At 44.3% G+C, this 25,936-nt stretch overlaps 1 protein-coding gene across 1 annotated transcript in view; it reads right to left on the bottom strand.

Moving 5' to 3' along the window:
- The window catches only part of FRMPD3 (FERM and PDZ domain containing 3), a 65,431-nt gene that overhangs the window by 30,137 nt on the left and 9,358 nt on the right, over positions 1–25,936 (bottom strand). Inside the window, exons 6-10 of the mRNA XM_045537808.1 lie at positions 24,226–24,271; positions 12,584–12,688; positions 8,356–8,463; positions 5,793–5,924; positions 4,216–4,335 (exon numbers count right to left, since the gene is read on the bottom strand). Of these exons, the coding sequence (XP_045393764.1) occupies positions 4,216–4,335; positions 5,793–5,924; positions 8,356–8,463; positions 12,584–12,688; positions 24,226–24,271 (511 nt within the window). The remainder of the gene's footprint in view (positions 1–4,215; positions 4,336–5,792; positions 5,925–8,355; positions 8,464–12,583; positions 12,689–24,225; positions 24,272–25,936) is intronic.

Genomic DNA, 25,936 nt, shown 5'->3' with positions numbered 1-25,936 from the left:
TTGATTTTTTTCAAATAGTTTCAAAATCCACAATTGTGGAACCTGTGGATATAGAGGACCAAATGTAGTATGTGAGTTTAGCAAAGTTTCAGGATATAAGATCACTATATAAAAACCAATTGTATTTCTATATGCTAGCAACAAATAATTGGAAATTGAAATTAAAAATCAAAATCATTTAAAATAGCATCAAAAATATGAAATAATTGGGGACAAATCCGACAAAATATGTGGAAGACCCATATATTGAAAACTATAAAGCACTGTTGAGAAAAATTAAAGAAGACCTAAATAGATATGGAAATATATGTTCATGGGTTGGTAGACTCAATATTGTTAAGATGTCAGTTCTTTCCAAATTGATCTGTTCAACATAATCCCCATCCAAATCACAGCAGGTTTGTGGTAGAAATTGTCAAGCCGGTTCCAAAATTCACATGGAAATGCAAAGGACCTAGAATAGCCAAAACAATTTTGAAAAAGCAGAGCAAAGTTGGAGAACAAATACTACCTGATTTCAAGACTTATCACAAAGCTTCAGTAAACAAAAGAATGCGATGTTAGCATAAGGATAGACAAATAGATCAATGGATCAGAATACAGAGTTAAAAAATAGATCACACATATATAGACAACTGATTTTTGACAAGGGTGCAAAGGCAATTCACCGGAGAAAAGATAGTCTTTTCAACAAATGGTGCTGGAACAATTGGATATCTATATGTGAAAAAAAAAAAAAACCCACAAAACTTTGATGGGTATCTTGCACCACATACAAAAGTTACTCCAAATGGATCATAGCCCTAAATGTAAAAGCTTAAATGATAGATCTTCTAGGAAAAAAAAAACAAAAGAAAATCTCTGTGACCTTAGGTTACGCAAAGATTTCTTTGATATGACACCAAAAGCAGTGTCCATAAGAGGAAAAAACTAACAAATTGGATTTCATCAAAATTCAAACATTTGCTCTGTGAAAGACACTGTTTAGAAACTGAAAAGGCAAGCCACAGACTGGGAGAAAAATAATTGCAAATAACATATCCAACAAACAAAGTGTACCCAGAATACATAAAGAACTCTCAAAATTCAATAATAAGAAAACAAACAACCCAATAAAAAAGAAGTCAAAAAAGCTGAACAGACACTTCACCAAAGAAGATGCACGACATCAAATAAACACATGAAAAGATGCTCAACATCATTAGCCATTAGAAGAATGCAAATGAAAACCACAATGAGATGCCACTACACATTATTAGAATGACTAAAGTAAAAAAAAAATATGCAGAATACCAAAAGTTGATGAGGATGTGGAGAAACTAAAACTCTCGTACATGGCTGGTGGGAATGAAAGATGGTACAACCACTTTGGAAAACGGTACTGGAGTTTCTTTTTAAGAAATTAAAGAAAGATCTACTGTATGATCAAACCATTCCTTTCCTAGGTATTTACTCAAGAGAAAAGAAAGCACATGTCCATACAAAGACATGTACATGAATGTCCATAGAAGCTTTATGGCAATAGCTAAAACCTGGAAACAACCCAGATATCCATCAACAGGTGAATCGATAAACAAATTATGGCATATTTATACCATGGAGTATTATTTGGCATACAAAGGAATGAACTGTTGATACGTGCAACAACGTGGACGGATCTCAAAATTATGTTGCGCCAAATAAGCCAGACCAAAATAAGTGTACATACTGTATGATTTTGTTTATATAAAACTGTAGAAAATGCAAACTAATCTAGAGTGATAGAAAGCAGGTCAGTGGTTGCCTGGGGCTGGAAGGGATGAATTACAAAGGGGCCTGAGGAAAGTTGGATATGTTCAATCTTTTGATTGTGATATATGTCAAAACTTACTATTTTATGTTTTTTATTTTTTTTTCTTTTTCTGCCTGGAATACTGTGTTGAGACAAAACTTATCATACTGTGTTCTTTAAACATGTACAGTTTGTTGTGTGTCAATTAGACCTCCATAAAGCTGTTAAATATAAAAAAGAAGGAATACAGCAGAAGTCCATATCATCATGAAGGAGAGAGATAGGGTAGGCAGGGTCTTGTCCCCAAATTCTAAAATATTAGAAGCAAGGCAATTCCCAAGATACTTGAATGAAAAAATTCAGGGCAAACAAATGAGAACCAGACTTATAAAATTCATAGAGCAACCAAAACATGTTATCCCCTAGAGGGTTGGTAAAAGAACTTGAGGCTGTTTGAGAAATGTTCCTGCTGGGCACAGTAGCTCATGCCTGTAATCCTAGCAATTTGGGAGGTGAGGTGGGAGGATTGCTTGAGGCTAGAAGTATAAGACCAGCCTGGCCAACATAGTGAGGACCTGTCTCTACAAAAAGTTTAAAAATTAGCTGGGTGCAGTGGCATATGCCTGTAGTTCCAGCTACTCAGGAGGTTTAGGCAGGAGGATCACTTGAGCCCAGGAGTTCCAGGCTGCAGTGAGCTGTCATGCCACTGCACTCCAGCCTGGGCAACAGAGTGAGACCCTGTCTCAAAAAAACCCAACAACAACAACAACAACAACAACCCCCCTGAAAAATGTTCTGGTGTACTTCCTCAGCACTGAGTGATCTTTTGAAATTGTTCACCTGACCAGGCTATTCTCCTTTCATCATTTCTGTGCTCCTACCTTCCAGCAGAATTTCTTTACCTTGTCTGCACATTAGAATCACTTGAAGAATTTAAAAAAATACCAATATTTGGACCCTACTCCTATAAATTTTGATTTAAATGGTCTCGGATGGGGCAGAGAATATTTTTCTGAAGCTTCCTAGATAATTTTAATATACAGCTAGGGTTAAGAATCACTGTCCTATGGCCAGGCGTGGTGGTTCACGCCTGTAATCCTAGCACTCTGGGAGGCTGAGGCAGGAGGATTACCTGAGCTCAGGAGTTCAAGACCATCCTGAGCAAGAGTGAGACCCCGTCTCTACTAAAAATAGAAAAAATTAACTGGGTGTGGTGGCGGGCGCCTACAGTCCCAGCTACTCTGGAGGCTGAGGCAGGAGGATTACTTGAGCCCAGGAGTGTGAGGTTGCAGTGAGCTAGGCTGACGCCACAGCACTCTAGTCCAGTTGACAGAGTGAGACTCTGTGTCAAAAAAAAAAAAAAAAAAAAAAAGAATCACTGTCCTAAAACAGTGATTCTCAAAGTAGTCTTTTGGGCATCAGAGTCCCCTGAAGGGCCTGTTAAAACACAGAGTGCTGGGCTCCACCTCCAGAGTTTCTGATTCAGTAGGACTGGTCTGGGGCCCAAGAATTTGCATCTGTAAGTTCCTAGTTGATGCTGATGCTGCTGGTCCAGGGACCACACTTTGAGAACTGCTGCCTGGCCTCAATCATAAAGCCTATGCTTGCCATGACCTACCAGGCCCTTCACCACCTGCTTCCTGTCTCTCCAATTTCACTTCCAACTGCTCCTTACCTCATAATCTCCACTCCCACCATAATTTTAATAAAAATCACTACAGTGCTCTCATCATGCCATGATGTTTTATGCCACCATGCCTTTGTAATGCAAGGCCCTTTGCTTAGAATATGTCCCCTGCACTCCATCACTCTACACAGCAAACCTCCGTTCATCCTTCAAGGCTAAGAGCATGCATGTATCATGCTCTTCCTCTGTGAAGCCTTCACTGTCTCTCCCCCATGTAGAGTTGGACAAATGCTTCCTGGATGCCCTCATTAACACTGCACCCTGCTGTTGTCATCCATATTTGTGCACAAATGCACTCTAACGAGCCAGGACAGCTCTTTGTTCACCTCTGATTGCCAGTAGCTAGCGTAAGTCCTGGCCCAGAGTATGTGTTCAGTAAATGTTTCTGGATGAACTGAATTGGGAATAGTTTCCTTACTGGAGCTGGGTATTAGGGGTTGGGACCCCTGGAAACCCACATGGGCTTGTTAAGCCTTGGGATCCTGTGAGGATGCCAGAATTACTGGGGTTACTTGTTCCTGAAAACTGATGAGATCTGAGTGGACAAATAAACAGGACTTTGAGCCAAAGCCAGCTCAGGTCACCAGGCTAACCAATTTGGCCATGGGCTACAATGGTAGCAGAAATGGAAAGGAGCTTCAGAGATACCTGGAGGTTGGAAAAACTTACATAGTGACTGCAGTGTGATGGCAGAATAGCCTGCCTGCTTGTTTGTCCACTGGTCGGTCTGTCTGTGTGTCCCCAAGCCAGACCCTACCTGGATGTATAGGTACTCGAAAGCAGCAGGGTCCCGACGCAGGAGCTCCACAGGGTCTTTGGGAAAGAAGCTTATTCGGAAGAGGCATTTCATTCCGTGATAGTGTGTCCTCTGTACCACCTGAATCCCAGGATGAGAAGGGAGAGAAAAAGAAATCTGGAATCAATGGCCGGGGTGGTGGGTAGTCAGCTCAGTGGCTCCTTAAGTTGGGGCTTGGGGCAGAGCCAGGCTGTTGTTTCCCATTCTGTCTCCCACTGGGCTGATTTCAATTCCCCTTAGAGGAAAGTGATGAGGACCCAGGTCTTTTCCACACTTCTGACCCAAAGTAACATGACTTTTAAAATCACTTATCCAGGACATGACCTTTATCAACAATTGGATCTAAGATCCAAGACACTAGGTAGAAAGAGAGGGCTCCTGAAATTTCTCAGACTCTTTTCTTGCTGTGGAACTCAAGCCTTTACCTTGCAGAAGAGCTCAGCCTCGAGCAGAGGAAGTTGCTGATTATGAAGCCAAATCAAAGATTTAAAATCCCATGTCAAAATATAGATGAAACAAGTTGGCAGTATATTGGTAATTGTTGAAGCTGGGGATGGGTAATAGGATTCATTATACTATATTCCTTCTGCTTTTGTGTATGTTTGAAATTTTTCATAATAAAAAAGTTTAAAACCCCATTTGGAACAAGAGACCAATTGTATTCAAAGGGCTGCACAGGAGCTAGGGAGACACTTAGGCCTCCCTCCAGGGAGGGCACCCACTACCTTTCCTTCCCACCTGGGAGTTTCTGGATTGCATTTGGCTGAGAACTAAACTTGAAGAATCTTTATTTCCAAAAATCCTTTCAGCTTTAATTTTTTTTGTGTGTATGTCTAATATTGGTTTTCATTTGGCTTCCATGTAGGCTCTGAAAAGGTATTTCTTTCCAACTGTTCCTATTCAACTGTGTCCTACCCTACCTGGGAATGTTGACTGGTTGCCTTTCTGACGCTTCTTGGTGCTTCACTGTTAGTGAAATGCTGTCCAACAATCCTGGATTTTCCCAGCCTTCTTCCATATGGGGAGGGCCAGGAAGACCAGAGAGTTTTGCCCACTCCACCTTGGAAGGTGATGTGGGTGGCATGCTGCCTGTTCTTGGCCCTACTCAGCCCATTCCTAACTCCCACTAGTCCTACTCACACTAGATTACATTCCCTGACCCTTTTGTATTACAGCCTTCATTCAAAAGGTCAAATTTCCTCCCTGGAAGCAGAAAAATTTAGCAGGTGGAGTTTGCAGGACACAGGAGACTTGCCACTGCTCTGTAACTCAGCATTCTGGATGCCCTGCAGTGACTTCCTACCCCATACTCTTCCCACTAGACACTGAGACTAATAATCTTCATGCCCTTCTCAGGTCACAAAGGGCATTGTCAAAAGCCCTCTGGAGGTGGGTGGTATCAGCTTTGGGTGAGAACTGTGACTTCTGGGAGCTGTCTGAGCTTATCATTATGTTTCCAGACAGGGAGTGCCTTAGGTCCCCTTTTATACTAGAGGCCACACACAAAGCTATCAAGCCAGGAAAAAGGAGTTACTTACATAAGCCAGGGGCTGCTTGTCCTGGAGAAGCAGAAACTTGTGATTCTGTTCTGGCCCAGCATACTCAAGGACAAGAGCAAAGTGCTCAATGTACCTCAGGGAAAGACGGTCCTGTAATGTTACCATCACATCCTGTGGAAGAGAAAAGAGTCTTGAGAGGGAGATCTGTTCTGCCTCTAAGCTATTCTAAGCACCAAACATGGGAGGGGGGATTGAACACCAAGAAAGACAGTCTTGGGGAGAAGGCCTGACATACCGGCCTTTATGGCAGCCCCAACACTGTGCTTCAGGATGAGTAAAGTGACCCATAAGTGCTGCTCGGAGGCCTGGGCCCTGGGAACACCAAAGGTGCAGAGGATAGAAGAAGGTGTTTCTGAATTCCACCTGGCCAGGCATACGGCAAAAGAAGGTCATGTCTCTCCTTCCCTCCCTCTCTCCTTCCATTCCACAAATTATTTCCTGAATGTTTACTAAGTGCCAGTGTTGGTTCTTCCCTCACCTTTTCTTGTAAGTCAGAACGTCCAATCAGGTTTGTCTGTCAACAATTTACTTAGCAATTAACAAAAGCAAAAGCTATATTGATATGATTAAGAAGTGTACTATTTCTGGATTCATAATCTAAATCAAATGACTTGAGTTACTGGCAAAATGTTCACTTGTGACCGTATCTGGCTTTTATAGACGATCAATTTAGCAACTTGAAAAATGTATCCATGCAGAGGAACTATGTCATGTGTCTTGTGTACAGTCATAAATCTGACTACTTCTTCGCTCCATCTGCTCTGCTGCCCTACTTTTAATATTAGGGTGTCTGGAAACATATTGGTGGGGGCTGCCCAATGTCAGTTTTGAGACTTCTGTCACCTATTTGCTGTGACTTTGGCTTATACACTGGGATCCAGTGTGTGTGTGTTCATGGAGTCTGCATCTCTCAGCCCCCAAAGGCTGGAAAGAAGCAGGCTTGGGAGTGTGAAGCTCCCTTACAACCAGGGTTGCCAAACAAGCCCCCAGTGAACACTGAAAGACGTTCAGCCATTCAAATGTTAGGCTGGAAATTAGTGAATACTTGAGAGCATCTCTTTGTGTTATCCAAGTAGTCACAGAGGCGCCAGTGTTGCTGGAGCTCTGTCAGGGACAGATGAGGTTTTCTTTGCAATTCGGCTGCATTGGGATTGTGGACAGCCAAGCCAGTGATTGCCAACTGGTGTTACAAGTGTAACAGCCCCTGTGCCAGGCTGTCAATTCACCCAGGTACCTCTCTGGGACAAGTGGCTTGGCAGCCTGTCAAAGTGCCAATAAACAGCCAGCACACCCTTCCTGAAGTCAGAGAGAGATCACGAGAGAGGGGAACACTGTTGTCCTGGAAGGCTGGGGCTACCTGGAAGCCACAATTGGCAGTGATGACATCAAGTGAGAGAATCTTGGAGAAGCCTCCCAGGGGAAAGAGAGGGCAGTAAACAGTCCAGTGTGGGGACAGAATCTACAGTGGACAGACCAATCCATGAATAAACAGTGAGGAGGATTCTGACACAGAGGTATCCACATCTGGAGGAGGGACATTTGGACACTCCTTGGGTAGCCTTGTTCTGTTTCAATGCCCCTTCCCATAGCCTGAGACCTTCAATAACCAAGAGACCATCCCATGGCACCCTAAGGAGAACATCCTAGGTCTCCTAGGGGACCCACCCAGACCCAAGCCTTCCAAAGAAATTCTTGGTTCAATCAACATGGTTTAGTCACAGTGTATTGGAATGAGGGTGCTACTGGCACTTTGGGCAGGACAGTTCTTTATCATTCAGAGGCTGTCTTGCTCCCTGCAGAACACTTAGTGAGACACCAAATCATTGGGATGACCCAAAACACCCACTGTCTTTCTGGAGAGAGTCCAGAAGAAGCAGGAATAGATATTTCTGTCCCAGAGCAGAGTGGATCTGGGGGGTTAATTGTATCATCACCTCTACTCCTCAGGACTAAGAGAATCACTATGACTTTTAGATGCCGGGCTGAGCTTTTAAGAATCACAGCTCAGTAATTGTTCTTCCTGAGAAAAGAACAGCCAAAGGGCTGTGGCTGGACTTTTCAAATCTTGGTTCAGTGCTTAAGATCAGGTTGTTATTTAAAAAGGAAGGCCTGGCTAAGCTAATCTCTCAAGAGATTGTGTTTGTTTATTTCTGTGTGGATGTCATTGTATCAACATAAATTACTTTTGTTTATTATAAATGGTTTAGTGATCTTCACACTCCTTATTTCCTAAGTTCCTGAAGGACCCTGTATAATATAAATACAAAACAGTTCACAAGTACATGTGCACCCATGTGCCCGCGTGTGTGCACACACACAGTTTTAACAGTGACTAGCACACAGTTGGGCATGCAGCTTTCCACCACCGTCCTCATCTGAGGACTGTGTTTTTGCAGCCTTGTGCTCATGAGCATTGGGAGCTAAAGGCCTTCTTGCTCTGGCAGCAAGCAGCGATGTGTAGACTCAGAGGAACACAGGACAAACAGCCGTGTGTACTCTGGAGGGGTCAATGCTGGCCTGGGAGAGGAGACTCTGTATATACCTTAACAGTGGTCCGGCCATCAAATGTGAATGACTTGATCTGCCCATTTTCTAAGAAAACCTTCAGGACGTTGGGGATAAGGAGGAGAGCTTCCTTCTTCATCATTTTCTGTGAACAAGCAGAAAAGAACAAGGAGAGAGGCTTACTGAGGAGGAGGGAAGCAAGAGGAAGAGTGTGGAAAGGAAGAGAGAAAAGGTGAAAGGGACAGGGAGCCAAAGGTGCAGGAGGACAAAGACACAAAGGGCGGATCCATAATAATGCTACATGGGGACCAGAACCAAATTCCCCAAGAAGACACTGGGCCATGTTAAAACTTCGCCCTTCATTTAAAATCATGGTGCACCCACTGTGGTTCAAATCGCCCCAGCTTAGAGCAGTGCTTGGCCCACAGAGACCATCATACACTCCCTGAAGGGCTGATGAAGGGCCTCCTTCAGAGCACACCTCACTCATCTGATTTTAACCTCCAATACGTCCTTTCCCACCAGGCCCTTTGCAAGCCAAGATCACTTCCTCATCGATGCCTTTGCTCTGCCATTCCCCCTCCCTCATGGCATCCTAGGCCCTTTGTGACCTGGCCCTTGCCTACCTCTCCGGAGTCATATCTTGCCATTCCCAGTTCCCATGCCTCTTTCATGCCTTCATACCTCTGACAAGTCTTCATCATTCAGGGACTGTCCCACTCCCTGCAGGACACTTGGCATCTCTGATCCTAAGACACAAAATGCCAGTAGCACACCAAATCTTTGGGATGATCCAAAACACCCTCAGGCATTTCCAAAAGGTCTCTAGGCTTGAGCAGTACTGATCCTGACAAAGGATCACTGGTAAGGCCTCTTTCTGAGCATCTGACAACTCCTTAGCAAAAGTTTTCCTGGCTCAGAGGTTTCTTGATTTATAGAGTTGTGGATGTTAAGTTCTCAGTAAAAATTCATTAATAAAGGCTATTTCCTCTGCCTTTCTTTTTTACTCCTTGGCAAACTCCTATTCGTCCTTCAGAATCCCACTTGATTGTTGGACACATGGACCTGGTTTTCCCATGCATTCTTATAGCAATTTATACAAACCTCTCACAGTGCTCTTACCATATTTTTGAAGAATACTTGTCTTTCAGAATCAAATGGTGAACTCAGAGAACAATAACCATGTCCTATTTTTTCTTTTTTTTTTTTGAGACAGAGTCTTGCTCTGTTGCCTGGGCTAGAGTGCTGTGGCGTGAGCCTAGCTCACAGCAACCTCAAACTCCTGGGATCAAGCAATCCTTCTGCCTCAGCCTCCCGAGTAGCTGGGACTATAGGCATGTGCCACCATGCCCGGCTAATTTTTTTTTCTATATATATTTTTAGCTGTCCAGATCATTTCTTTCTATTTTTAGTAGAGACGGAGTCTCGCTCTTGCTCAGGCTGGTCTCGAACTCCTGACCTCGAGCAATCCTCTCGCCTCGGCCTCCCAGAGTGCTAGGATTACAGGCGTGAGCCACCTCTCCGGGCCCTAACCATGTCCTATTGATCTTCGTAGTACCAACACTAAACTGAGTTCCTGGCATATAGCTGGTGCTCAATAAATGGCTGCTGATGAATGAGCAGTAGGTGCTTAGTATGTACTTACTTGAATGATTACATTTCCCTGGGTCGACACCATTAGTTCTACAGGAACTAGAAAGCTACATAGATGGCCAGAATCCTTAATTCTGGGCATTCGTTGAGCCTCTACTGTATGCCCAGCACTGTGCTAAGTCCCCATGAGAGCTACTAAGTCCCCATGAGGGCTACAGCAAAAATAGAGAACTCAAGCCCAGTCTTGCACTCATGTCATAGTGACCTGACATACACACACATTAGAAAACCAAACCAACAGGTACAAGACAGCTAAAGTTTCCTAGACAAGGCAAATTAGATTTTGACTTTGAAGGAGATGGTGGATGTGGATTATTAGAGAAGCCAGAAAAGAATAGTCCAGATTTAGGGACTGTCACAGATCAGGGACAAAGCATGGAAACAGGAACAAGCAAGTCCCTCCTGCATTGGGGTATAGTTGCTGGTGGTGAAGAGTCAGGAGTCAGACTTGGCTGGGGTCAAGCCAAGGTGGGGAGTGATGGGATATAAAGTTGAAAAAGTGTGACTCCCTGGTCCTCTCCCTGAACCTGAGATACCTAGCTCCTGCTAAGCCCAGAGGCCCTGGATCCCCGGGCTGATGACGCGCAGCGGTGGCAAGTTTTATTTAGCACACTGGGTTGGACTCAGATAATTACTTAATTGATTTTGCTTAAAAATAGAGTTGGCAAGGAACGCCCACAGGATTTATTTTTGCTCTGGCTGCTTAATAAAGCCTTGGAACACAAAGGGAAAGGGATGATAGGACAGCCCGGAGGCACCTAGGCCTGGAGGCCCGCAGGTCCTCACCAATGATGAGGCTGCTATGGTCCACACTGGCGGCAGAGATGCTGTTGTAACATCAGGTAATTTCCTGAGCACAGTGAGAGTTGGAAGATTGATGTCTGTCTCTCTCCCAGACAAGAGCATTGTACCATGCCTGGTGGCCTGTCCAGGAGAGAGAGAAGCAACTCTGGGTGGGTCCTACCTACACTGGGGCATTTGTGTTCAGATTAGACTGCAGTGATAGCTTGATTCTGCCTGTGGCCCAGCTGTGATGTGTGGAGAAGGGAGCCATGGTGGAGGAAGGAGAGAGTGGAAAAGGGAGAGTGGAAGAGAGATGAAGAGAGGGGAGGGGAGGGGAGGGAGTTCCTCCGTGGGTGGCCAGGCCTTCATTGATTAGTCTGCAATGTTGGGATGGGATAGGATGCACCCATCCATACTTCCCAAATTCAAGTCATATGTCCTCTGGCTTTTCAAGGGCTCAGGACATAAATGTCTCCTTTGGTGACTTGGAATTCAGGGTCTGCTTCACGCTGATCTGCATGGACTCCATACTGCTCCCTTTCCTCTCTGCTCACCACCCCCGCTTCTTTTCAACCTTTTCTGCTAGGATTGACATAGATCCCAGCCACCAGTGATTCAGACAGCTTGCCCAGTGGGGTCCTATAGTTCTTGGGCTTGCCAGCCTTACGTACAGAGAAGGAGGAGGGCACGGGCTGAGCTTGGGGATGAGAGTCAGGGAAATAGAGATGGAAGACACCTGTGTTCTCTATCCCTTCTTCTGAATGACTCTGCCTCAAAGAACTACAGAAGTGCCTGGCATCCTGCTGATTTCCCTGCTCAATCTGGGCCTGCTAGCTTCTCTCAACAACTGCAGCTGTGCCTCAGTACGTAAATGCCAAGGGCCCCCCTGACGGCCGTGCCTGCCACAGCCTGCAAAAGCACACAAGTGCCTGTTCGTTCCAGCTATCCCCTCCACCCCCACTGGGATGTCAGCAAGTCCTGCAGATTCCTGGGGGACTCTGGGCCAGAACCCATGACTGCTCAGCACACATCTTTCTGCTGTCCACCCACATCTCATTTGCACATCTGGAGCAGATAGCTTACTGAATGTAAATCCCACAAAGCACTGAGAAAGACTACAACCGGCCAGGACCCCTCACAACATTGTTAGCTGCATGGCATGGGCTGTCAAACATTGCCTGCTCCTCAAAACCACACCACCCGGTGGCGGATTCTATATTGTCTCGATCTGAACCACTGGTACCACGCAACATCGCTGAGAGGTACCCTGTAGCAAGCAACAGGTATTTATTTTGCCTCCCCTCTAGCACTGGGAAAACAGTAGGTGCCTAATAAAAACTTGGTGCTTTAATGAGAGTCTGTATCATTTGTCCTAGGCAGATTCACCCATCACTGCAGTCTTCTCCAGTCAAGATATGGGGTTGTAGGATCACTTAAATGTGAAGAGAGCTCGATTACAGTAGCCACTCGTTTCCTGGAACTTCAGAAAACCATCACTTCCTTCCTGCTTCTATCAAGTAGCCAAAAGATGCTTATGGAACACTTGCTCTGGGTGTAAGCTATTGTGTCAGGGATGGAAATTTCTCTAAGGACCAGGAGGATCCTTGTTGAACCGATAGTATTCCTTCTCCTCTCAATGCCCAGAGCCTTTCTGGATCTCACATGCTCCTCTTCCCTCACTACCCCCGCCCCACCCACAGCACCAGGACCCTCCTACCCCCACCCATTTGGAACGCTACCGTGCACCATGAGTAGCCCCAGAGGGAGACCTCAACAGCCAGGATGATTCTGGCCAAGGGCTGAGTGAAGAGAGCCAAACCCGCACTTACTGCATCTGTTTTTCCAACTGCCACCTGCTTGGAAAATCGAACCTTCACAGGGTTGGACCTCAGCTTGGCCTTCTTCGCAGCACTGATGAAGGCAGATTTGGGGGACTGAAAAAAGAACAGAGAGCTGGTGAGTTGTCCATCCATGGGGAAAACCTGACCATTGTCATGTCAGAGTTAAGATGTCCCAGTACAGGTACACTTTGCCTTACTGATTAAGAAGTCAATAAGTATTGATTGCCTACTTGGTATAAGGCAATGCCAAGTGCTTCCCTATACGATTGGTGTGTTCTGAAAAAGTTGGGCATGAATTGAAGTAAATGGAATCCTATTACTAATGCTCTATGACTAGGAGAGTTTGCAAAAAATTCTTTAGTAATGACATATATTTGGTTTTCTTAATGTGAGATATATCTAAATGGTGGTTTTTATTACATCTGAATATAAACATCCCAAAGAATTTAAAGAAATGGTCTTATCTCACAGATATGCCCTGCACCTAAAAAGAAGGCACATAACAGTTATTATTTTAGATGTGGAAGAAAGGAGACCTAGCACATGAGCATGATTTGCCCACAGTTGCTTCCCTATTCAGGAATAGAGACGTGGGCACTTTAATCCAGGTCTTCTGGCTTTCTAGTTCTGGGCTCTGCACCACTTTGTTTATCCAATTCTGTAAGAAATGCCCAAATAATCAGCTAGGTTCTTTAGTTCTTAAAAAGTTGCCCACAGGCCAGGCCCAGTATCTGATCATGCCTATAATCCTAACACTTTGGGAGGCCGAGGCAGGAGGATTGTTTGAGGCCAGGAGTTTGAGACCAGCCTGAGAAAGAGGGAGACCCCATTTCTATAAAACAAAAAATATAAAAATTAGCCAGGCATGTTGGTGCATGCCTGTAGTCCCAGCTACTTGGGAGACTGATGCAGGAGGCTAGCTTGAGCCCAGAAGTTTGAGGTTGCAGTGAGCTATGATGATGCCACTATACTTTTGCTGGGGTGACAGAGCAATATCCTGTCTTGAAAAAATAAAAACAAAATTGTTTCCCCACAAATTCAGCAGGAAGCATGATTAGCAATCACTAGAAACTAAGCCTCTCCTGGGTGCTCCTTGGATTCCAAGTCCCTGCTGAGCTCCATACAGCCTAGCAGCCAGGAAATGCAGGAGCCAAGCTGAGGGGCATCCTCATGTCTTTGGGGGCACTTATTCACTCATTTGACAAATTGAGGGGAAGCCTACTATATGCCAGGCACTGTTTCAGGTGATGAGGGATAGAGCAGTGAACAAGACAGTGAAATTCCCTGGCCTCATGGAGTGTCCTTTCTAGCAGGGGCAGACAAACAATAAACAAATATATTTTAGGTAGCAATTAAGGACTGTGAGGAAAAATAAGGCAGGGTAAGAGACTACACAAGAGGATGAGTGAGTGAGGATGGGGGTGGTGGGGGGTTATTTTAGCAATTTTGAAATATACAATACATTATTATTAACTATAGTCACCATGATGTGTAATAGATCTCAGAAAACTTATTCCTCCTGTCTAATTGAAACTGTGTACCCTTTGAACAGCATCTCCCCATTCCCTCCTTTACCTCAGCCTCTGGTAACCACCGTTCTACTCCCTACACTTCTCTGAGTTAGACTTTTTTAGATTCCACATATAAGTGAGGTCATGTGTGTCTTTCTGTGCCTGGCTAATTTCATTTAGCATAATGTCCTCCAGGTTCATCCACGTTGTCACAAATGACAGGATTTCCTTCTTTTCTATGGCGGAATAGTATTTCATTGTGTCTATGTACCACATTTTCTTTATCCATTCATCTGTTGATGGACACTTAGGCTGATTCCATATCTTGGCTATAGTGAATAGTGCTGCAACGAACATGGGAGTGTAGACATCTCTTCAACATACTGATTTCAATTCCTTTGGATACGCAGAATTGGGATTGCAGGATGTTATTTTAGACAGGATAGCGAGGGAAGACCTCTCTGAGGAGGTGACATTTAAGCAGAGACCTGAAGGAAGTGAGGGAGGGACAGCCATGAGGCTATCTGGAGAAAGGTTTCTGGACAGAAAGAACAATAAAGAGCTTAGAATCTCAGCTTATTAAAACAGGAAGGGGCCAGGCGTGGAGGCTCACACCTGTATTCGTAGCACTCTGGGAGGTCGAGGCGGGAGGATTGCTTGAGCTCAGGAGTTTGAGAGACCAGCCTGAGCAAGAGCAAGAACCCGTCTCTACAAAAAATAGAAAAATTAGCCAGGCATGGTGGCGCATGCCTGTAGTCCCAGCTACTCGGGAGGCTGAGGCAGGAGGATCACTTGAGCCCAGGAGTTTGAGGTTGCCCTGAGCTATAATGATGCCACGGCACTCTAGCCTAGGCAACAGAGTGAGATTCTGTCTCAATAATAATTAAAAAAAAAGGCTAACTGCAACAATACAGTTAAAATATGATGGAGGCTGGGGCTGGGATGGTAATGATGGAGAAGATGAAAAGTGAGTGAATCCTGCATATATTTTGGTTTTTTTAAAAAAGTGTTTTTCAATCAGCTTTCTCAGGTTGAAGAATTCTGGATATATTTTGAAGACTGAATCAAGATGATATACTGATGGATTGGCTGTGGGGGGTGAGAAAAAGAGAGGGGTCAACCAGAAGAATGGAACTGCCGTTTACTGAGATGAGGACTGGGGAGTGAAGCAGGTTTGGGTGGGACTACTTAAAACCACCTCCCCCTGTGGGCCTTGCCATGGAGCATGTGAATCCTACAATCAGGAATTCCTTTGTGTTAAGGCCCTGAAGGTCCCTGCCAGCTGGGAAGGCAATGCATTAAGCTATTATCGTCCATTCACACTGCAGTTGAGATTCATTTACTAGATCAGCCACAGGAGGGCAGGGCCCTAAGATAAAGACACATCAGAAACAAACGTCCTTATCACATCCTGGGCCCTGGTCCCAGCTGTGTTCTCCATCAGAGCCAGCAATCGCATTCCCCACAGAGGGCAGATTGCAAAAAGCCACGTGTTCCACCTGAGTCCAGCAGGAACCCAAGCAGTGGGTCTCAGTCCTGACTGCATAGTAGAAACACCGGAGGAGCTTCTCAAAATCCCGAAGCCCAGGCCCCACCCCAGATCAATTATATCAGAATTCCTGGGGGTGGGGCCTGAGCATTAGTATTTCTAAAAGCCTCCGATGATTTCAAAGTGCAGCCAAGAAGAAGAACCACTGAGCTAAAGGAACCCTAGACTTGTCACCCTAAGCCACGGAGGCAATTTGTTGGCAGCAGATGATATAGCACAATGAAATCCAGTGCTGGAGATCGCTGCAGAAAGTGATTACAGTATTGATTGTTCATGGACTCGATAAATGCCTTTGTGTGTTACACAGCCTGGTGCTCCAATACTGGGCAGGGGCTGCAGGCTGAGGCAGGAGCAAGAGGAAGGGGCAAGATAGAAAGATCTATAGCTATGCGGAGGCAGCTCTGCTTGACTCCATCTCTACAGTCATCCCAAGTTCCACCAGTGTGCCACAAACATGAGGCAGGTGGAATCTTCATTCTGACAGTCTCCTTTTCTCTTCTCTGTGATCGTCTGCCCTCAGATGCCTCCATGGCACAGTGTGTGGAATGAGGTATTTCTAGAGACTTAAATGGGCCATGCAGTCTATCCTTCATTTTTACATTGAAACAGAGGCCCAGGAAGATACTTTACCCAAAGTATCAAAATAATTGAGTAGCAGAGCCAAAACCAGAACCCAGATTTCCTGAGTCTTGGATGAGGGATTGTTCCCCAACAACAAGCTGAAGCTGGGAGTCCATTCCTGATCTGTCATCCACTGGTTCTGGTTCTACCTTGGTCCTGTGTGATAGATTCCAACAAACGAAGAATCTCAACTGGTATCCTTTTATGTATTTACCACAGTGGAGGGGACAGCATCCTTGGTATCCCTACCCCAGATCTGAGATTAGATCCTGCCCTAGAAACTCTTGGTACCACTGCAAACCAAGATTCTGATATTAATATTTATGGAAGCAAACCACAAAGGAGGAAGTGGAATTGCCATTGTTTTCAGGGATTACAATCATTTCCAGGTGTCTGTTTCAGAGTTATTTTCAGCTTGTTTGTGCTTCATTTCTCATTGACCCTTGTCCTGTTGGTCTCTAAGACTCCATCCTGTTCTCAGTCTTCAGCCTCGATCATTGATCATGACTCATTCATTGCCAGCTGGTCTCTGCTAGATGTTACAGAGTCATGTCTAGCCTTATGCTTAGACACAGGTAAGGCCTGCCTTGCAGTGTGATATGAGGGGGCTCCCAAAGGTCTCCCTGTTCCAAAGCATTTTCAAATCTCAGCTGTGGAGCCTGAAGTTCTTAATAATAGGATCATTCCTTTGAAATAAAATATTGAGAATTTGAAAGGCTCTGGTCAAAATGTGAAAGTGGTACCAGGGAGGGGTGAGAAACACACTTTAGGGGCGAGCAAATTACAGGCCTGTATGGGCCAAATCTTGCCCACCACCTGTTTTTGTAAATAAAGCTTTATTGGAGCACAGCCATGATCTTCATTTATGTATTGCCTATGGCTGCTTTTGTGCTACCATATATGGCCTGCAAAGCCTAAAATATTGATTATATGGCCCTTTACAGAAAAAGTTTGCTGATCCCTGCACTAACTCATTAGTGTGCACTAACCCACTGCTTCTAAAACTTGTCTGATGGTAAGAATCACTGAGGAGTGCTTGTTAAAACACAGATGCCTAGGCCCATACCAGACTTGAAAAGCAAGTGTCTCTGGGAGAGTGGGGCCCAAAAATCTACATTATTGAAGATGTCCTGACTCATAAAGCATAGATTAATTGAGTACCTTAAGCCTCGGACATCTGAGCTCTTCACTGACCCTATTTTGCCTTCAAGCAGCTGGGAGTCTCATTTTGCAACAGGCACCCTTGCTGGCTAAAATGAATTTTGGCTTGAAACACAGGACTAGAATTGCTAAGTGCCTCTGGGGCCACTGTAAGCCCCTTGAAGCAGTTAGGTGGAATAAGGAATAGAAGAGAGAGCCTGCCTACCCCTTAGGGCTGAATTCAGCAGCTGGTGATTTTTTAATTGGGCAGCTGTATTGGTACAGATGTCAGGGTTGTGATCACTCATATCTTGATGAAAGGCAGGTATATGGCCAAACGGCCAAACGTTTTAGTACAAGGTAGGGCCCCACTTTGATAAATGTGAAAGGATGAAGCTCACGTTCCTGAAGGTTTGCTTCCTGATTCACCTTTCTGCTGGCTCGTTGTCTTTGACACCTGAGCCTACTCGTAATCAATTCCCCCAGCAACCACTGTGGATGCCTAGGACAACAGAGGGCTATCCTGGTTTCACCAGATCACTGATAAAGGAACCAGGGCGCCTTCCTTCCTGCAGTCAAAACTGCCTAGAGATGAACATGTCCTCTCGCTGACTTCTAAAGCCCCCCACAAGCCACACTTGACTCTCTAAGTGCCTATCTCCAATATCACCTTCTGTTGCACTTGGTGGTTCTGTCCACAGCTCTCCGCACACACTGGGCTTGTTCCTACTGCTGGACTCACGTCATGCTGTTTCCTCCCCATTCCTACCCTTCAGGGCCTCCAGTGTCCCTTTTGACAAGCTAAATGCCATCTCTTCTTTAAAGCCCAGTTCAAATTCTACCTTTATCGTGCATCCTTCCCTAACTCTTCCATTCCCCTCCTTGGATTTCCTACAGTACTCCTGTTAATCCACCCTGTCATAGCTCATCTCTCCAATAAAGTTGTACAAGCAGAAATGACATTTTATATTAGTATGTCTTCTCCTACATCAAGCACATAGTAGGCACAACATAAAATATTAGTTGATTACTAAGATTAATAATTAGTTCATTAATTCAGCAAATACGGTTTGAGTACCTACCATCTGCCAAGCACTCCACCCCAAGAAGCTCTGTAGAAAACCAGTGTTTCTGCAGGTGTTCCCATTATTTTGGCTTTTCTTTTTCTGGGCAGGTGACTCCAAGCAGAGGGGATTCAGGCTCTTTGGGTACAGGCTAAGCTTTCAGAACCAGAAAACTAGGGTTTCATTTGAAGGGACTGTCTGGGCTTGCTTTACCATTCTAGGTCATAGCCCAGTACTTTATCTATTTTAAAATATTTATTGAGGATCTAATATGTGCCGATGTCTAAGGATACCAAAATTAACAAATATTCAGTCAATCATGCAGAATAATTAGTAATCAAAGATTAATGAACATCCTTAAATACACAGAAGCTTAACAAGTGGCTATCTATGCAGTATGTTTTGAGGGGCCCTGGGAAAGGACTCCTGTGACCCCTGAAAATACCTCCCCAATTGTCTGCCATGATATGAGTCCCTCTGTTAAAAGGAAAATGTCATCTGAAAGAGACCACATATCAGAATCATTTGGGGAGCCTTTTCAAAAAAGCAACACCAGGGCCCCATCCCCAGAGCTTCTAATTCAATTAGTCAGGACTAGAGCACAAATATCAATATTTTTAAGAGCTTCCCAGGGGGTTCTAATGTATAACCAGGGTCAAGAACCATAGTATACAGGAGCAGGTATAGACCATTATCAGCCATAATATAGGAGTAGGTATAGACCATTATCAGACATAGAATGCAGAAGTTGGAAGGAGCCTAAGAGATTGTCTGGTCCAGTGTTTCCTAAATTCTACTAATCAAAAGAATCATATTACAAATACAGATTCCTGGACCACACCCTTGACCTACTGGAAGGTTGTCTTCTAGAAGAAGTGGTAGTCAAGCTTTAACACGACAAGAGTTCAGTAAGAGGCAGCAGTCTCCTTGTACCCATGAGATGCCAAGTGCCTGCTGTGAACACAGTGCAATTTTCTGTGATGCAGGGGGTATAACGTTGAACATATGTTGGGGGCCTTCAAGAAGCTTTTACTATAGCTTGAGAGAGCAGATTCTTTTAGTTGAGTCTTGTTACTCACGGTAGTTATTTTCTATAAAGTCACCGTGAACTCTGAATTAGTGAACACTGAACTGTGGCTCCAATATTTCACATAGATTATAATCTTAAATCCCAAAGGTAATTCATCTTTGGAGAGTCTATATTTATTTCACAAGGAGCAAATGAGGTTTACAAGTGTTAAGTAACTTGCCTGAGGCTGCCCCACTCACAGTCGCCAGAGTTGGACCCCTTCTAACTGGCCCCCTACAGAGTGCTTGTTTCTTGTACTACATGGCACTGCCCCTATTGTCTCCATCCTCTGGTCATCTCTCCTACCCAAGTACTAACCAGGCCCAACCCTGCTTAGCTTCCGAGATCAGATGAGATTGGGCGCATTCAGGGTGGTATGGTTGCAGACCCTCTGGAGCATTGCCTTGTCTGACCTCAGCTGGGAACGTGTACATTGGGCAACTCAAATTTCTCACACTCTGCACATGTCTGCAAATGACCAGGAAAGTGCAGTATTGATTTTGGGGGTTACAAAGAAATTTTAGGGAGTAGGCAAATTTGCAAACATGGAATCTGCAAGTAATGAGGATGGACTGTACCTGGATGTAAGGCTGACATTCTGCCAGGATGCACTGGTTTGGCCACACTGGTTGTAAAATATTGAGGGATTCTTTCACTGATTGGTAAGTAGCCACTGCCCTAAGCTTCCTGGGTGCCACCTGACCTCTCCTCTGGACCTCTTTACAAATGTAGATAAAGGGCTAACACCTTACACAGTCAAGTAGCCTCCAAGATTCTGTTCCAATGCTATTATTGACATATTCTGACTGGTTGGCACCTAATAATTACAGTGTTTTCACTGTCTTCCCTGTGTATATGTGTTCATCCACTTCTATGTTCCAAGGGTTTAGACAGCACAAGGCCAAGAACTAGAATGTAAGCTCTGTGAGGGCAAGAACCATTTCTGTCCCGTGCACTGCTATATTCTCAGCCTATAAGAGTGGCTAGAATAGTAGGCATTCAACAAATGCTTGATGAATGAATGAATAAATTAATGGATTAGAAACTCTCATTAAGGGTAGTCAGGCAAAGTTGTTTGGAAGACACGCGTATCAAGCCAGGTCTTAAAGAAAATAGATATGTATTAGAAGAGATGTGGAATAGTACAAGGACAAAAGTCCACAGGGAAGTAAAATCTAAGAAATATACCTAAGAAAGAGGAGAAGAAGGAAATGTACCTAAGAAGGAGGAGAAGGAAAGCAGCCTGGCCATGGCAAAAGGACCGTGGGATAGGACATGTGGAGGCATCAGAACTGGGAAGCAAGGGAGTGTTGGAGGCACTGGGATGAGAAAGTTGGGACAGAGACTGGGGGGAGTGTCAGGCTCTTATTCTAAGCCTAAGTTTGGACACTTGAGTTTAGTTGGGGTTGCTTTGATGGATAGAAGCTGAGTTTCCTTCATTCCTTCGATAATATTTATTCATGCCTACTCTGTGCCAGGTGCTGGAGACGTGGCAGGAACAAAATACAGTCCCTACCCTCATAGAGCTGACATTCTAATGAGGGAGATAGACAATAAACATATAAATATAATATTTCATGGTAACGTAAAATAGTACAGCCACTCTGCAAAAGAGTCTGGCAGTTTCTTAATAAACTAAACATACGCTTACTATATGACCCAGCAATTGTACTCTTGGGCATTTCATTTCTCTTGCCAGAGAAATAAAAATTTATGCTTATCAAAAACCTGTACACGAATATTTATAGCAGCTTTATTTGTAGTAGTTCAAAACTGGAAACAACCCAGATGCCCTTCAATTGGTGAATGATTAAACAAAATGTGGTACATCCACACCGTGGAATACCATGGAATACCACTCGCCAATAAAAAGGAACAAAATACTGATACCTGCGATAAGTTGGATGAATCTCAAGGGCATTAGGCTGACTGAAAAAGGCCAGTCCCAAAGGTCACATACTATATTATTCCATTTATATAATATTATAGAATGATAAAATTATAGAAATGGAGAACAAAATCAGTAGTTGACAGGGATTGAGGGTGGGTAGGAGGAAGTAGGTGTGGTTATAAAAGGGCAACATGAAGGATCCTTTTGGTGATAGACTTGTCAAGTGTCTTGACTGTGTTGGTGGATACATAAACCCATACAGGTGATAAATTCACATTGAACTATATACATATATTTAATTGATGTTGCTTTCCTGGTTTTGATATTGCACTATAGTTATGTAAGATGTAACCATTAGGAGAAACAGGGTGAAGGGTAGTACACGAGATGTCTCTGTACTACCTTTGCAATTTCCTGTGAATCTACAATGATTTCAAAAGAAAAGTTAAAAAAATATAATATTTCAGCTCTGAGGAAAAAGGAAGCAGTATCAGGAGATAGTGACAGGTAGATGCTATCTCAGAAAGGGTAGTCAAGGGGCCGGGCACAGTGGCTCACGCCTGTAATCCCAGCACTATGGGAGGCCGAGGGGGGCGGATAGTTTGAGCTCAGGAGTTTGAGACCAGCCTGACCAAGAGCGAGACCCCGTCTCTACTAAAAATAGAAAGAAATAATTTGGACAGCTAAAAATATATATAGAAAAAAAAATTAGCCGGACATGGTGGCGCATGCCTGTAGTCTCAGCTACTCGGGAGGCTGAGGCAGGAGGATCGCTTGAGCCCAGGAGTTTGAGGTTGCTGTGAGCAAGGCTGATGCCACAGCACTCACTCTAGCCCAGGCAACAGAGTGAGACTCTGTCTCAAAAAAAAAAAAAAGGGTAGTCAAGGAAGGCTTCTGCAAAGACTGACATTTGAGGAGGTCCGATTAACAGAGTAACCTACACTGGGTCTCTGATCAGAGTAGTAAATTCTAACCATACAATAAGCATGTTTTTTGGGGAGACAGGAGATGGGGGAGTTGGGGATTGACTGCCCACTAGGCAACCGCAAATGTCCAGTAAAATGGGGATGAGGGGACTTTCAGTAACACCAATGGAAGTGTTATCCAAAGACAGAGAACTGGAACTGAGAAAGGCCCATCTTCCTGGGAGCATTGTGTGTATGTGTACAAGAGAGTGCATGTAAGTATATGTGTGTGTGTGTGTGTGTGTGTGTGTGAATGTATGTGTGAGTGTGTGTATGTGAGCATATATGTGTGAGCATATCATGTGGGTGTATGTGTTTTGGTGTATGTGTGAATGTACTGTGTGAGTATATGAGTGTGCATGTATGAGTGTCTGTGTGTATGTATGTGTGTGAGTGTGTATGTGTGCAAGTGTGTGCGTGAAGTTCACACTGGCACAGAATAGGGCTGGGGGCTATGGGGAGAGGCAGTTATTTGAACCAGGCCTGATTTGAACCCCGTCCCCCTGACTGGTGAGCCCATACTCCACACCTGTGCTCCATCCCTGGCTTTGCACATAAACATCATCTCTCTCTGGAAAATCCTTCCCTCTGTCTCTGCCTGGGAAATCCTGTCCCATTTCTCAAGGTTCGGCTCAGGAGCAGCCTCCTCCATGAAGCCTCCCCTGATTTCATGTCCCTGCCCCCAACAGATGTGACCTCTCCTGTGGTTATGAGTTGAGGGTGGAACATCAGTGCTGGGGTACAGAGGGGTGCTGGAGATGCGAGGAAGGGACAGATAGACTGGAGGGCTCTGAGTTTTGCACATGGAAGTTTTGCACATGTGAGTTAAGACTGCTGTAAGGATGTAACCTAGTAATGGACACCAGGCTTTTTGAATCCAACCCTTGAGAAGAGGGGCCTGGAGATATTTACTCTTAATAAGTAGTCCTGGTGACTGACTATTATGATCAGGCTTGCTTAGGAAACACTGTTCTACTTTATTTTATTTTATTTTTTTTTTTATTTCAGCTCATCATGGGGGTACATAAGTTCAGATCATATACATTGTCCCTGTCCCGCCCATCCCCCCGAGTCAGAGTCCCAAGCGCGTCCGCTCCCACTCTCCAGACAGTGCGCCTGGCACTCGCCATGTATTCATACCTCGATCCCCTCCCCCCCCACCTCCCCGGGTCTGCACCCTCAAGCATGACCATTCCCCAGAGGGTGCGCAATGCACTCGTCATGTAGGCATACACCGTTCTACTTTAAACCTCTCAATTTACAGATGAGAAAATACATTCGGAAAAGAGAACTGACTCACCCAAGGTCACAGAGTTAGTGATTGTAACAGGACAAAGATGAACCTGTTTGTCCAACTGTACCTCCCAGCAATTTTCTATTAAATTTTCTCACATATAGGTTGTGTCTCATACATTGTAGGTCACTTAGTAAATATTTGTATGAATGAATGGATAACATTAGCACCCACCATCTTCTAGGACTTTATGAAAGCTGGACACTGGATAGGTAAATTTCAATGGGACACAGCTAAAAAGAGGTAGAAAATATATTTGGAACCGAGGCAGTGTGCACCTTAAGTGGGTAAAGCAGAGGGCACAGGACAGAACACAGCACTGCACAGCCTTTCAAAATCCTCAGCCTTGGACATGAAAACAGACATGATGTTGCAAAGGTATTCTTTAAGTTCACTCCTAAATCCTTGGCTCACATGTTGGTCCTAGTCTCTGACTCCCCTCCTGCCCCCATCACTGTTGCTTTCCAATATAAGGTCATCTCTTCTCGGTCAGGAGGAAGGACAGATGGCAAAGAGGCTCACTCACCTGATGAGTGTGCAGAACTGTAAGAACGATGAATTCCTTAGCGCTCCTACAGAGAAAAGAGGGAACAGGAGAGTAGTGTATCATGCACTAGGTATTCATCTAGTACAAGAAGCAACACCAGAATTTTCCCCTGGGCTGCATTCAGGTATATGGATTAGGACAGAGGGCAATATGCGAATCTGCGCGGATGCCTCTCCTCCCATCATTTGTGGAGGCCGACACAAACCATCCATATTGGTTCACAGAGGCATCCGAAGATGGCATTACCATTACCTCTGTGGTTGTCATTTTTCAGGTCTTTATTTTGTATTCCTTCTCACATTCTCTCTGTAGAAATCCCCAAACCTTAGGAGCAATTTTATCTGTAGACCAGAAAATTCTCAAGGAAAACTAAAGGACTGAATCATGGAACTCAAAGTCAGAGAGTCCTGGGAACCATGTACGATGATTATTGGTAATTTGGTATTTAAGCAAGAGGAGAAATTCAAAGGAAAAACCCAAAGGAGGTCATTTGGTCATCATGACTCATGCTCAGCAGATTTGTTTTAATTGAGGGACCAAAAAATGAGAGCCAGGGAGCAACAGATGGAAGCCAAGACTCTCCAGATAGCAAATATTCAAAACGATGAAGAATTTGAAATTCTTCCGGCAAAAATTATGCCAATGATCAAAAAGGCTGTGAGGAATGAAAATGCCCTCCCAGGAATACATAATTGTTTAAAAGAACTAAGAGAAATGGAAATAGTTTGCCTTGAAGGAGCTTCCCCTCTCCTTGTTGGCCTTTTCCAAATGTTCACGGGAACAAAAGCTTTCAAGAAGTGGAGTCAAGGTACCCTTGATTCTGGGTATTCAAGAAATGCCAAGGCTCCCTGCTCAAAGACTTTGAACATTTTCCATATTTGGCAAGGCAAACTACAGGGACCAATCAGCCCCAGAGTCTGGGAAGTTCCCAGAAGTGAGGAGTTGTGTTCTAGGGAAAACATCAAGGAAAATCCGTTATCTTAAACAGGGAAGAGGCATAACATAAGTCGCATTATGTGACTTGTCTGCTCCAGCCCTTGCCATTCTCCCCATTTCATTTAAAACAAAGCCACAGTCCTTGTCATGGCTTACAGGGCTCTCCATTATATGGACCTATCTTCTACAACTCTCTCCTTTCCTTACCTGACTCCAGCCCTACTGGCTTCTCCCTTGTTCCTCAATCATGCCAGACACACTCCTGCCATGGAGCCTTTGAGCTGGCTCTTCTATCTTTCTCCAACACCCTCTCCTCCTTCAAGTTTTTCTTCAGATGTCACCTTCTTAATGAGGCCAATGCTAGCCCTACTGTTTAAAGTTGCATTCTGCACCCCTATGCCCAGCACCTCTGATCCTCTTTACCTGTATCTACTTCCCATTCCCCAATAACATTTAACAACCTCTAATATACTATACAATTACTTATTTGTCATGTTTACTGCTTATGGCATGTCTTTTTTCACTAAAATGTAAACTCCAATAAGCCAGGGATTTTGGTCCATCTTATTTACTGCTATATCTTCGGTGCCTAGAACAGTGCCTGGTTCATAGTAGACACTTAATAATAAATATTTATTGAATGAATAAATAAATAAATGAATGACCCCTGGGCCCCTTAGGTTATCAAAAGAGTGAGCTATGTTTAACCCTGAGGGAGCTCCAGAATCCCTGACAAAATCAGGCTACCTTGTTC

This window comes from Lemur catta, chromosome X (genome assembly GCF_020740605.2).
Source record: "Lemur catta isolate mLemCat1 chromosome X, mLemCat1.pri, whole genome shotgun sequence".
NCBI classification, from domain to species: Eukaryota; Metazoa; Chordata; class Mammalia; order Primates; family Lemuridae; genus Lemur; species Lemur catta.
The sequence above is the reverse complement of the archived record's forward strand: the minus strand, read 5'-3'. Positions and strand labels throughout refer to the sequence as shown.